The following is a 12795-nucleotide window of genomic DNA, read 5'->3' on the forward strand; positions in this document are numbered from 1 at the left end:
CATCATTCTCCTAATGATGTGATCTCGATTATCAAATGACAACTCATGTCTATGGTTAGGAAACATAACCATCTTTGATCAACGAGCTAGTCTAGTTGAGGCATACTAGTGACACCATGTTTGTCTATGTATTCACACATGTATCATGTTTCCGGTTAATACAATTCTAGCATGAATAATAAACATTTATCATGATATGAGGAAATAAATAATAACTTTATTATTGCCTCTAGGGCATATTTCCTTCACCCACCGCACCTCGGCTTTGGCAGGCGCAGGCCTTTGATCCCGGTTGGTGGAACCAACCGGGACTAAAGGGTGGCATTGGTCCCGGTTGGTGCCAGGAACCGGTACCAATGACCCCCTTTAGTACCGGTTGGTGCCACCAACCGGGACCAAAGGTCGCCGCTTCCCGCCCTTTCGGCTGCTGAAAAGAGACCTTTGGTCCCAATTGGTGGAACCAACCGGGACTAAAGGGGGCATTGGTCCCGGTTTGTGCCACGAACCAGGACCAATGGCCTTGCTATATAAGCAAACACTTAGTAAATTTTTCAGAGTTCATCTGCAGTTTGCCCCGACGACGCCGAGCACATCGACGCCGCCAGGCTGCCCCGACACCGTCGCCGCCCCGCCCTTGAGCCCGCGCCCCTACCCCGGCCCCTCAGTTGCCGTCGCCGAGCCCGCGCCCGTGCCCCGACCCCTCCGTCACGCCGTCGCCGAGCCCACACCCCTGCCCCGGCCCCGCCGTCGCTGTCGACGTCACCGGCCCCGAGCCCGCGCCCTGCCCCGCCACCGCCGTTGTCATCGCCGTCACCGAGCCCGCGCCCCTGCCCCGCCACCGCCGTCGTCGTCGCCGTCACCGCCGTCGTCATCGCCGTCACCGAGCCCGCGCCCCTGCCCCGCCACCGCCGTCACCGCCCCCGAGCCCGCGCCCTGCCCCGCCCCCGCCGTCGTCGTCGCCACTCCCGAGCCCGTGCCCGTGCCCCGCCACCGCCGCCGTCGTCGTCGTACGTCACCGCCCCAGAGCCCGCGCCCTGCCCCCGCCATCGCCGTCGCTATCGGCACCCACGCTGTGAGCTGCCGCCGCTGTCTTTTATTAGTAAATTTTATGTTTTTTTTTGTTCATATATAATGTAGATGTATATATATATATGGATGTATGTATGTATATATGGATGGATGAAAATATTGATGTGATGTTTTTTTGTTCATAGACCTTTTTATGTTCATAGAATTAGTATTTTTTTGTTCATATATATATAATTAATGTAGATGTATATGTATGTGTATGTATGTATGGATGGATGTATGTATATAGAAAATATTGATATTGTGATATATAGATTATTTTTTCTTTAGAATTTTTCTGTAGATGATATGATGAGGATGATGATATATAGAGTTCTTTGATTGTGATGATAGATGATGATGATATATATAGAGTTCTTTGATTGTATGAAAACTTTGTAAAATTTACCCCCTCCCCGATAACTTCGACATGAGGGGGGACGTCGGACATGCATGAGAGAGAGGCGGTCCGCTTGCTCGACCAACTATCGAGGCCACCCAAACCCTAGAAAAAGAGTGTCGTTGTTGTCGATCTACCCCGGCCCTCCCCGATAACTTCGACATGAGGGGGGGGGACGTCGGACATGCATGAGAGAGAGGCGGTCCGCTTGCCCGACCAACTATCGAGGCCATCCAAACCCTAGAAAAAGAGCGTGGTCGTTGTCGATCTACCCCGGCCCTCCCCGATAACTTCGACATGAGGGGGACGTCGGACATGCATGAGAGAGAGAGGCAGTCCGCTTGCCCGACCAACTATCGAGGCCACCCAAACCCTAGAAGAAAGAGCGTCGTTGTCGTTTCTCAACGACACCGGACGTCTACGTTTGCCACTAATATATCCATCTGTCATGTTTGAATAATAATTGCCATGTTGTAAATATTTGCAGAAACTATGGAGCACCCCCGAGACGAAGCAACAGAAGCGGTGTTGGGGGACATAATCGTAGCCGGAAGTGATGCCGTCTTGTCGTTTCTCAACGACACCGATGGTCTGGAAGGACAGGGTGAAGAAGCCGGCTATGATGATCGAACAATGGAGGAGGAAGGACATGATTATGATGGCTCCGGTGACCCAATGCCGGTGCAAGAAGGAGACCGTGATGACGGCTACGGTGACCGAACCGAGTCCGGCCAGGTATATATATTAGTTAAGCCTGTGCTGACTAGCTAATTGATGCATTCATTATTTTGGTATGTACACATATAACTCTCGTCTTTCTTCTTTTTTCTAGCCCTCCGGATCAAGCACAACTTCGGTTAAGAGACGAGGCCCGAAGAAAAGTTGCGCTCGGATGAAAGGTTTGAGATCACAGCAATCGCGCGCGATGGCATGCCGATTGAACCCATCCGGACAAAGGAAGCATTTGCTGCTCAGTGCGGGGTTCTTGTTAGGGACAAGATCCCGATCAGCATCCAACAATGGTTTAAGCCTAAGAAGGAAGACCCTGAGGTGTCTTATGTCGACGATATGCAGAAAGATGATCGTTGGACCGCGCTGAAGGCAAATTTCACCCTACCGCCAGAGGAGGATCCGGAGAAGCCAGAGCAATTGATCAAGTCTCATGCTCTTAGGAAGATGGCAGAACTATTCAGGAGGTGGAAGAATGAGCTGAAAACATCGTTTGTCGACAAAGAAAAGACACCAGAATTCATCGACCGGTATGAGAAGATCAGAGATCACTGGCCCGCATTTGTGGCCCACAAGACATCGGACAAGAGTAAGAATATGTCAGCGACAAACAAGAAAAATGCTGCGAAGAAGAAGCTTCACCATCGCACGGGGTCAGGTGGCTACCTCAAAGCCCGGCCGTTGTGGGCCAAGGCTGAGAATGACTTGGTTGATAAAGGGGTCGAACCAGAGACATTGAACTGGCCAGATCGTTGCCGGACTTGGTTCTTCGGGGTTGGCGGAACCTTGGGCCCTATATTAGGGAAGTGCGTTTGGACGAACGAGCAACTGAGAATACCCGTCACGAGGCTTCAGGAGTATATCGATGCAGCGCAGCAAGGGACGTTCGTTCCAGACAGAGAGAACGACGAGCTCACAAGGGCCCTCGGGAATCCTAAGCACCCTGGACGGACACGAGGCACGCCAGGCTCCGTTCCATGGAAGGCTGGGTTTCCGGACGCAGGCGGTTACAAATGCCAGGAGAGGAGGAAGAAAGTGGAGCATACCCAACTGCAGGCGCTGCACGCAAGGGTACAAGCGATAGAGGAACGAGAAGCAGATCGCAGCAAACGACCTGCCGAAGCTTCCCCCGAAGCTACCCCGCCATCTCAGCGGAGAAGTAGCATGGCTTCCACCGAGCAGCTTCAGCTGGAGCCTATCTTCACGGCTCCTGCTAGCTACCCCGTGGATGCTATCACGGAGTCTCAACATTGCCACCTTATGACACAATGGATGAAATTGAAAGTCAAGGCGGCTGTTGGCTCTGTTGCACCTCCTGAACCTGGCGCAACCTATCACTACCGGCCGATTCCAGAAGGATATGCTAGGGTGATGGTGGATGAAATAACAGACGGATTTGAGGACCTCGAGCTTGACCACCCTACGGGTGAAGGGGAGACTCGGCTGGGTTCTTCTCTAAAGACTCCATGCCTATGGCGGAAAGAGCTCATCAACCTTCCGAACTGGACGCCTCCGCCTCCGCCTCCTCCTCCTCCTCCTCCTCCGGCGAGTCAGGGCACTCCACCTCCTCCTCCGGCAAGTGATCAGGGCACTCAGCCTCCTTCTCCGGCGGGTGGCGGCACTCCGCCTCCTTCTACGCCTGCGCTGATGCGCCCGAGCAGCCAGCAGCCTCCTCCTTCTCCGCCTCGCCAGCAAGGGCGGAAGAGACCCGCCGCCGCTCCGGCTGCTCTGGCGCGTCATAGTCCTTCTCCTCCGCCTCGTAAGCAACAAAAGAAGACAGCCATAGCCGCTCCGCCTGCTCGGCCGGCGTCTAGCAGTACAGCCAGAGGCGGGAGGCAATACAGATTCGGTCCATCTCTCAAGCCTCTAGAGAAGTTACCATACGAGAGGACCATGGAGGAAACCACGAAGATCGTGCAAGCCGAAGTGAGGGACTTCTTTGAAGGGGTGAAAGCAAAGAAACATCCACCTCCAGAGGAGAAGATAGATCCGGTGAAAGCGAAGCGCACTCTGGCTGCCCTGAAGAAACCACCAAAGTCTCCGCCGAAAGGCAACTATGAGCGCATTATTGAAAGGTCAGTTATCAAAGCGGAGCGGTCGGGAAGTACTATCAGTGATCAAAGGTTAAAGGAACGACGAGCTGCGAAAAAAATTGCCCAGCTCGCCGAACAAGTGAACCAATCGTGCCCCCCGCTCAAGGTGTCTAGCGATATTGTCGCTAATGATCCGAGGATGGTGCCCGGTTATACCAATCTTGGAGATTACCTGCCCGACGATGTACATTATGATTTCTTGGAGGTGGACAAATACAGATACCATTACGGGAAGCCTCTCGTCAAAGATGAAAGATCTCTAACAACGATGATGTGAAGATTCCATGATTGGTACATGAAAACCTGCAGAGAGTCTGGGGGGATGAATACTTTGATGCTGAGAGTTAAAAAGGAGCATGACCTCGTTGGAATTGATCTGTTGAATGTTCCATTTGAGGAGTTCTTCCAGTTTTTCAATCAACAGGCCCTCGATAAATTAACGGTCACTTGCTATTGTCTGTAAGTACTACTTCTGTCATTAAGTCTCTATATATAGGTCAGCTCTTTCATTGCATGTATATATAATTATCCTCACTATATTATGCAGATTGAAGATCGCCGAATTGAAGAAAAAACAAATCGGTGATATTGGGTTCATTAACACAAATCTCATAGATGCATATACGGTTGAATTTAAGGCCAAAGAGACCGAGGCCAACTTGCTACGATCGTTTGTATTAAATCAAAACAAAGCTATTATACTCTTTCCTTACAACTTCAAGTGAGTGTTACTGTCTTGTGCATATTCGGTTTCCCTTATTAGTCCAGGTTATAGTAATGTAATTGATGAGTTATGCATGCGTGTGCAGGTTCCACTATATTCTTCTAGAGATTAAGCTTGAGCAGGTACTAGTAACCGTCTTAGACTCGAGACAAAAAGATCCCCATGAGTATGCGGACATGACTGAAATGCTCGAGAAGTAAGTTAAATCGATCATTATCACACCATATCGGCAATTTTGTTCATTTCCTGATATCAAGTAATTGTTTTCTTTGTCTGGCAGGGTTTGGACAAAATTCACCTCAAAAGCTCCGGGACTGCCGAAGAAGCTGCAATTTAAACACCCGAAAGTAAGTACTACTAGCATGTTCCGCGCATCTCCTAGTGATTCAAGTGCGCGCTAGTTTCATCAATACCATTTAGCATGCTTGCTTATCAGTTTGATTGACCTCTATTTCTTGTAAAGTGGTTGTGGCAGGAAGCCGGGAATAATTACTGTGGATACTACGTTTGCGAGTCCATCCGCCACACGACCTGTGAGCGGGGCTACTCTGACAAACAATATGAAGTGCGTAAATAATAATATTCATAATTTTATTTTATTACCATCATTTGTGTTGAGTTTCATTTATTCATATATACATATTGACCCCCTTCTTCAAATTAGATATTTCGGATGCGGGATGAACTCCTACCACCAGATCATATGCGAGCAATTCAAGAGGAATTGGCAGCATTCTTTCTTGACCACGTGATCGATAAAGACGGAGAATACCATGTGGACCCTGAGTTCATATATAATTAGGAGATTATATTGTAAGAGATCTTATATTGTATATATGTAGCTAGTAGCGTCGGATAGATATACGAAAACTTGTTGCTCGACCAATCTCTCGGAGAAGGAGAGGTCGATATCACTTCTCTCTGTATGCATATGTTCATAACGATCTTCTGTTTCCTTCATTTGCTTACTAGCTAGTGTCTCGAGTCATCTCTATACGTATAGTACGTAGCGTCGACCAAGCACGGAGATAAGAGAGGACACTTTTCTCTATTAATTAGCTAGCTAACACAATATATGGAACACCTAAATTAACCCCCAAAACCCCTAAACCACCCCTTTCAAAAAACAACAAAAACCTTAGCTCCTGCCAGCTGCTGACGCGTGGACGCCTATTGGTCCCGGTTGGTGCCACCAACCTGGACCAAAGGCCCTCCTGCCTGGGCTCGCCGCACCGGCCACGTGGAGGCTCATGTATCGCGGTTCGTGTAAGAACTGGGACCCTTTAGTCCCGGTTCAACAACCGGGACAAATGGCCCTTACGAACCGGGACAAATGGCCCTTTTTCTACTAGTGCACCTTCTTTTGCTTAGATCATTGGCTAAAGCCGGAACCACTAGCTCTAGTATCTGCCACTCTTTCTTCCCCACACCACAACCCAAAATCCATGCTAGCCACTATTATACATGATGGGATCTAACTTGCTCTTCCTAATCGTCTAACCTCTACCGCGGTTGCAGAGCTTGCCTCTCTAAACTCTTTGTTCCAGGTTGTTACTCTCTCTCTCTCTCTCTCTCTCTCTCTCTCTCTCTCTCTCTCTCAGGTACTGAACGATCGACGACTGCTGAATGGATTCTTCGCTGGGGTGCGTACATAGCTCTTTCTTCTCAACTCGCGGACCCCATACTTACCATGATCTGGGACTCACGAGTTCCAAAAAGGTTATGATATTTGGTAGGTTGTTTTACCTTGATCGGCTGAACACTAGGAAGAATCTGCGCAAGATGTCCATTCTTGACTTGGATGTGTGCCCTAGGTGTAGCCGTGCTATGAAGGACCGTGACCATATGTTCTTCTCATGTCCGGCGCCTCGTGGGATTTGGCTTGCAACTGGTATTCGACCGCGCTCCACGCCCTTGGCAGATTTCTTCTCCCCCCGCTACCCCACGCCTTGCCAACCTCCGTTCGCCCCTTCATGCTGCTCATCGTCCTGTGGAAGATCTGGGATGCTAGAAACAAGAAAGGTTTTCAGAATCGAGATGACGATGTAAACTCCTCTATTACTGCCATCCTTAATGACTTGATTATTTGATCTTACTGTCTAAAAAATGAGACCCTAAGAGGATATGCCGGTCTGTGGCGGAAGTTCCTCTCTTCCCGAAACTTGTAAACTCCGAAACCGTGGTGCTTTTGAAATATATTCAGGTGGGGAGCCTTTGCCCCCCGGCGACAATTTCAAAAAAAGAATAACGCAAGTGAGCTCATCGACATGAATTCAAGAGGTGGAGGCCCCCGGCGACGACCGATGAGGGGCATGTGGTGAAAGAAAAAAAAACTTCCAAACCGTCGCCAGCGTATGATGAGGATGAAAAGTAGAAGAAAAGAAGAGACATTCATTGCTATTGTTTGGACCTGAATATGAGATTCCATGTCTAAAAAAAAATTGTACCGATAGGCAAGAAAAGGAAGATGGGTTACTACTTCACTAAAAAAAGTACTCCCTCTGTCTCATAATGTAAGGCTTTTTTTAACACTACATTAGTGGCAAAAAATGTCTTACATTATGGGACGGAGGGAGTAAGTAATAAACGAGGAAGGAAGGAAACGTGGAGCCTAAAACGTGGGCGAAAATTACTCTCGTTACCAAGCCTAACATGAGCGAGCAGCAAGGTGGAGCGGAAGCTTCCTCCCTCCGACGCGTAGACCGCTAGCGGAGTCGGGCAGATTTGAAGATTTGACTGTGCGCGACACCCCTCCGACCTCAACCTCAACTGGCCGCCGACCGACAGAGAGGAGAGGAGAGGAGCACCAACCACAACCGCGGCTTCTTCCTTCCTTCACCTCGCCGTCAAGCCCCCGCCCCCCTCTTCGTATATACTCCTCAACTCACGCGCTCTCCTCCTCGCCCCCCACTTGCCTAACTCAACCTCCACCCCTACCAGCAGCCAGATCTCCCTTCCCTTGCCGCCGGAGCCATGGCGTTCGACGCCTTCACCGACAAGACCGCCGTCTTCCGCCGCCTCAAGGCCAAGCCCGAGAACAAGGTATGCCTCTTCTTCCCCTTCCTCCTCTTCCTCCCACCCGCCTACCTACCTACCTACCGGTTAGCTCGGCCAGATCTGCCAGCCGCCACGGAACAGATCTGATCCATGTGTGCTTTCTATGAATGAATGGCAGATGTGCTTCGACTGCAACGCCAAGAACCCCACCTGGGCCTCCGTCACCTACGGCATCTTCCTCTGCCTCGACTGCTCCGCCTTCCACCGCAGCCTCGGCGTGCACATCACATTCGTCAGGTACCTACAACTTCCTCCAGATCCTCCTTGCTGCTATTGGATCTCATCGGCACACCGCGCCGCAATCAATTCATTCCAGTTATGCTCGATTCGATTCGATTCATTCACCAACAAGCATGCATCCTCCCTGCTACTACATCACTCGATCGACCTAAAACTAATCTCTTTGATGCATTTGTGCGATCCAATCCCAGTGCCCGACATCCAGCCATCTGACATATCAATGGATTAAACCTGGGATGGGCCTTTGAGCCCTCGGCGGCAGAGTGCCAAACACCGATGCCCATCTCGTTTGCCGGGAAACTAAGGCTGTAGAACAATGAGGGACTTCAAACCTCTATAGTCCACAACTGGCACATTGGTCTCCCTCCTAATAACATATCCATACCGTGCATTTGTAAGCCAATCAACAATGTGGAATTTCTCTACTTTTCAGAGTAAAAGCAATGCCAAGTTTGTCGTTTGTGCGTATGCGTTGCTCTTTGCATGCACCACCGCCACCTGCTGATGCATTACTCATTTTGTTGTCTATCTTTTTGTCAATTTGCTGTGCTAAGAGTTAGTAAACTTTGTTCTGGCGGTTACCAAGTTCCAGGACAACTGATTTCTGCTATTTGCCATTTGTCCCTGCCACCAGTTTCATGTGATTTCCTGTCCCTCTTACACAAACTGTACATAATATTTTGTAGGTCAACGAACCTGGACTCATGGACTCCGGATCAGCTAAAGATGATGGCTTTTGGAGGCAACAATCGTGCACATGCTTTCTTTAAACAGCACGGGTGGACAGAGGGGAGTGGCAAAGTCGATTCAAAGTACACATCCAGGGCTGCTGAATTGTACAGGCAGATACTGCAAAAGGAAGTTGCTAAGAGCTCCACCGTCAACGTCTTGCCATCATCCCCTGTTGCAGCGTCTCAGCCACCGAATCCGACCGACGACTTCCCTGATTTCAAGCTTGCTGATGCACCAGAAGAGACTACCAACGGGAAGCATGAACCTCTTGTCGCCAATCCGCCAAAAGAGCCTGCCCAGGCTCCAAAAGCCCCTACACACCCCACTTATGTCAGTTCTGTAAAGAAGCCCCTTGGTGCAAAGAAGCTTGGCGCCAAGACTGGAGGCCTTGGTGTAAAAAAGCTAACTACGAAGGTAATAATCCAAATCAAGCGAGCTATTCTTGTTTCTAAATTTAGATATATGCATGTCTGTGGGTCTGAAGTTCTAAAAATAGCGTACTGCCACTCTTGTATCTGTTCTGCGAACCAAGGACTGACTTTTGCCAATCTTTTCACTTTGTACGGCAGTCAAATGAAAGCCTGTATGATCAGAAACCTGAAGAGCCAAAACCTGCTTTACCAACAATGACGACTACTACTTCAGCTGCAAAAAGTGGCCCATCCTCACATTCGCGTTTTCAGTATGTGGAGAATGAGCCATCAACAGAGTCAAAAACTGGAGGAGGCAACAAAACTGGCCATGTAGCAGCACCAAAAACCTCAGACTTCTTTCATGAGTATGGAATGGATAATGGCTTCCAAAGGAAAGCCGGCACAGCTGCCTCAAAGACTCAGGTAAAAGCTGGGTTGATGCTAGTATTACGATAGTAAGAATAATCAATTAAAGCATGCAGTGTTGCACTAGATTGCCGTGGTTCTTATAGCTTCCCTTATTTTGGGTTGTATGCATCTGTATGTTTCTTATGTGCTTTCAGTAGGACACTTTTTTTCCTCTGAATTATTTTGTTGTCTGTTCTGTTGTTTTTTGAAGTTATGGAATCTCTTGTTAGGTTCAGGGTACTCTGCAGTCTGCAAACATATGCTAGCATGTCCTATGTTTCACAAATGGTCTTTGTATTATTTCACCAAATGATCTGTATTCGTTTCACACATGCTTGACAATATTCATGCGCTTGCACATAGCTTGTCCAACATCTAAGTGCAAACTTTTTTATTTATTCTGGCTGCTTCTTTAACACGCAATAAGTAGCGTCTTTTGTTTCTATTCAAAGCTGCTGCTCGATAATTTAGACTTTTCCCTGTGGCAACTGCATATGGATAAAGCAAGATATGTCAAAAGCAAACACAGAGGCCATGGTTTTCCCGTGACTTTTATATTTTGACACTTCATGTTCTTAACATTAGCAATCATTATTGTAAGTAGGTTTCCTTTAGGATCTAGTTCTACTACTATCCATTCTGATCCTGAGTGGTACAATACCTTGCAGATAGAGGAAACTGATGAAGCAAGGAAGAAATTTTCGAACGCGAAAGCAATTTCATCATCACAGTATTTTGGTAACACAGACAGAGAACAAAAGGAGGCTCAGTTATCTCTTCAAAAGTTTTCGGTGTGTACTTGATCTCAATTTAAGCTACCCCAGAATCATGACATGTCATACATGTTCTAGTATATTCGTTTTGAAATATCCACCACCATTTCTTCTTATGTTTAATGTTGTTTGCATTACTACAGGGTTCATCATCCATTTCAAGCGCTGATCTGTTTGGCCGTGATACAAATGATTCTGATCTGGACGCAAGTGCTGCAGATCTCATCAACAGAATATCTTTCCAGGTAATCCTATTTTCCACCATAGTTTTCCATTCCTTGCATATTTAGCTCCTGCTTTCCAATCTGGTATACTTGTGAAAATCATATAATTAAACCAAACCTGCACAAACTGACGTACATCTCTAATTTGGTGTGAATCTTTCTGTAGGCTTCCCAGGATTTATCATCTCTCAAGAACATGGCCGGAGAAACCGGAAAGAAGCTGACATCTTTTGCCTCAAATTTTATCACCGACCTCGACAGAATTCTGTGAGGTGTTGATTGGCTGAAATTGTGGGCATTTCTCTGCACGCAGAAGTAGTGCTCTCGGAGTGACTTGAGCATTTATTGCACAGCTATGTAGAGAATATTAGAGGGTTGTTACTATTATCATGAATGTGTATCATTCGCATGCATTTATCAAAATCTTGCTATAAAAGAAAATATTGTTATTATTCATTTGTTGACAATAGGCGATATTGTACTTGTTACAGTTTGATTTGCCGTGATTTTTTAGTGCGATGCTATTGCTTGATGCTAAATAGTTTGTTTTTTCTTTTCTTTTCTTTTCGTGGCTGTGCTGTGCTAGTCATGTTCTCCACAATCAATCATTAAAGTAAAAGTAGATGTCTATACATTTGCATATGAATAGTATTGTCGTCTTAAGGCAAGCTTTTAAACTTTGGTCAGATTTATAGAAAAGTTTACAAACTTGACAATATCAAATCAATGCTACTTTATTAAATTAGTTATTGAATAGAGTATGTTTCTACTACAAGAGATATTTGGTTTTAAATGTGTCACGCCCCCTGCGCTTCAGTCACGCCACAGACTGAAGCAGAGGCGGACAAGGATCAAGGCTTGCCGAAGAAGAAGAAATGGACCCTTCCCCTGGAGAGGGTGTATGACGTGTGGGCTGTGGCTATAAGGTGTAGCGGCCGTTGAGCGTGGAGGAGTAGACGACCGACCGACGCCGTCGATGAGCTAGCCGTTGCTCTCTTCAGCGCCTTCATGTATTCAGATCCTTGTCGGTCCACCGTTGCGCCACAAGCCCGCGATCGAGCTGTAACATCCACTGCCAAGGGTGGGTTTGTAGGTTTGTTGTCCTAGCAAAAATTTGACGCTCTTCTGCACCGTCTTGATCACCTCATGCAAACAGGCACCGTCTCAACAAAATGTTAAACAATGTACAGTATTTGTAAATGGCGACTAATAGGCGCATTAAACCGCCTGCACTTGTTGCTCACTCCACGCATGCAACAGCTGTGGCCTGCGGTTGCAGCTCCGGTGGCGATGGCCCCTGTAGTTCGCCATCGATGCTCACCACCGGCAAAATCGCAAACAAAAAAGGGTTTGTTGCTTCCAGCAAGACCGAAGAACAGTTGTAGCAGAAAAATACACTGGTTCCAGCAAGAATCCAAGACGCTGGTAACAAAAATAATGAATGTTTGTTCCAGCAATAATCCAAGACGCTGGTAACAAAAATAATGAATGTTCGTTCCAGCAAAAATCCAAGACGCTGATAACAAAAATAATGAATGTTTGTTCCAGCAAAAATCCAAGACGCTGATAACAAAAAAAATATATGCTTGCAACAAAGAAAGGGTTCCAGCAAAACAATGAATCATCGTCACTGGGGTCGTAGCAAAAAAAAAAAAGTTGCTTCCAGCAAGAAAATTTGCTGGTTCCAGCAATTATGGATCGCTGCCGTGGCCGTCGCAACACGGCTGTCGCCGGTTCCAGCATTGGTTGCAACTACACCGGCCTACGGTTGTAGCTCTGTTGAACTACGGTTGCAGGTCCGCCCAACCGGGGTAGCAGCATGTCCGCCGGCAAAATCGCATTGGTGGTTGGGGGTGGCCGCGCCGCTTGTAGCCGGTCATCGCCTCCCCAAAAACACAGGGCTCCGCTGCTTGCAACATCCGGCCCCCGCCCGC

General features: G+C 47.8%; 1 protein-coding gene across 1 annotated transcript; it reads left to right on the forward strand.

Moving 5' to 3' along the window:
- Positions 1-7698: 7698 nt before the first annotated feature.
- LOC109754879 (probable ADP-ribosylation factor GTPase-activating protein AGD9) lies at positions 7699-11400 on the forward strand. The gene is made up of 7 exons (XM_020313769.4): positions 7699-8056; positions 8190-8308; positions 8998-9457; positions 9613-9879; positions 10533-10655; positions 10781-10882; positions 11028-11400. Exons 1-7 carry the CDS (start codon positions 7988-7990, stop codon positions 11130-11132), a joined length of 1245 nt encoding a protein of 414 aa, XP_020169358.1. The 5' UTR covers positions 7699-7987; the 3' UTR covers positions 11133-11400.
- Positions 11401-12795: the final 1395 nt, after the last annotated feature.

The sequence above is a fragment of the Aegilops tauschii genome, chromosome 5, assembly GCF_002575655.3.
Source record: "Aegilops tauschii subsp. strangulata cultivar AL8/78 chromosome 5, Aet v6.0, whole genome shotgun sequence".
Classification (NCBI taxonomy): domain Eukaryota; kingdom Viridiplantae; phylum Streptophyta; class Magnoliopsida; order Poales; family Poaceae; genus Aegilops; species Aegilops tauschii.

What these genes read in the sequence shown, in the direction of transcription:
- LOC109754879 (XM_020313769.4), top strand. Translation starts at nt 7,988, where the DNA reads ATGGCGTTCGACGCCTTCACCGACAAGACCGCCGTCTTCCGCCGCCTC. An exon ending in AGGCCAAGCCCGAGAACAAG is followed by an intron (nt 8,057 to 8,189) that starts GTATGCCTCTTC and finishes AATGAATGGCAG; the next exon opens with ATGTGCTTCGACTGCAACGC. An exon ending in CAGCTGCCTCAAAGACTCAG is followed by an intron (nt 9,880 to 10,532) that starts GTAAAAGCTGGG and finishes AATACCTTGCAG; the next exon opens with ATAGAGGAAACTGATGAAGC.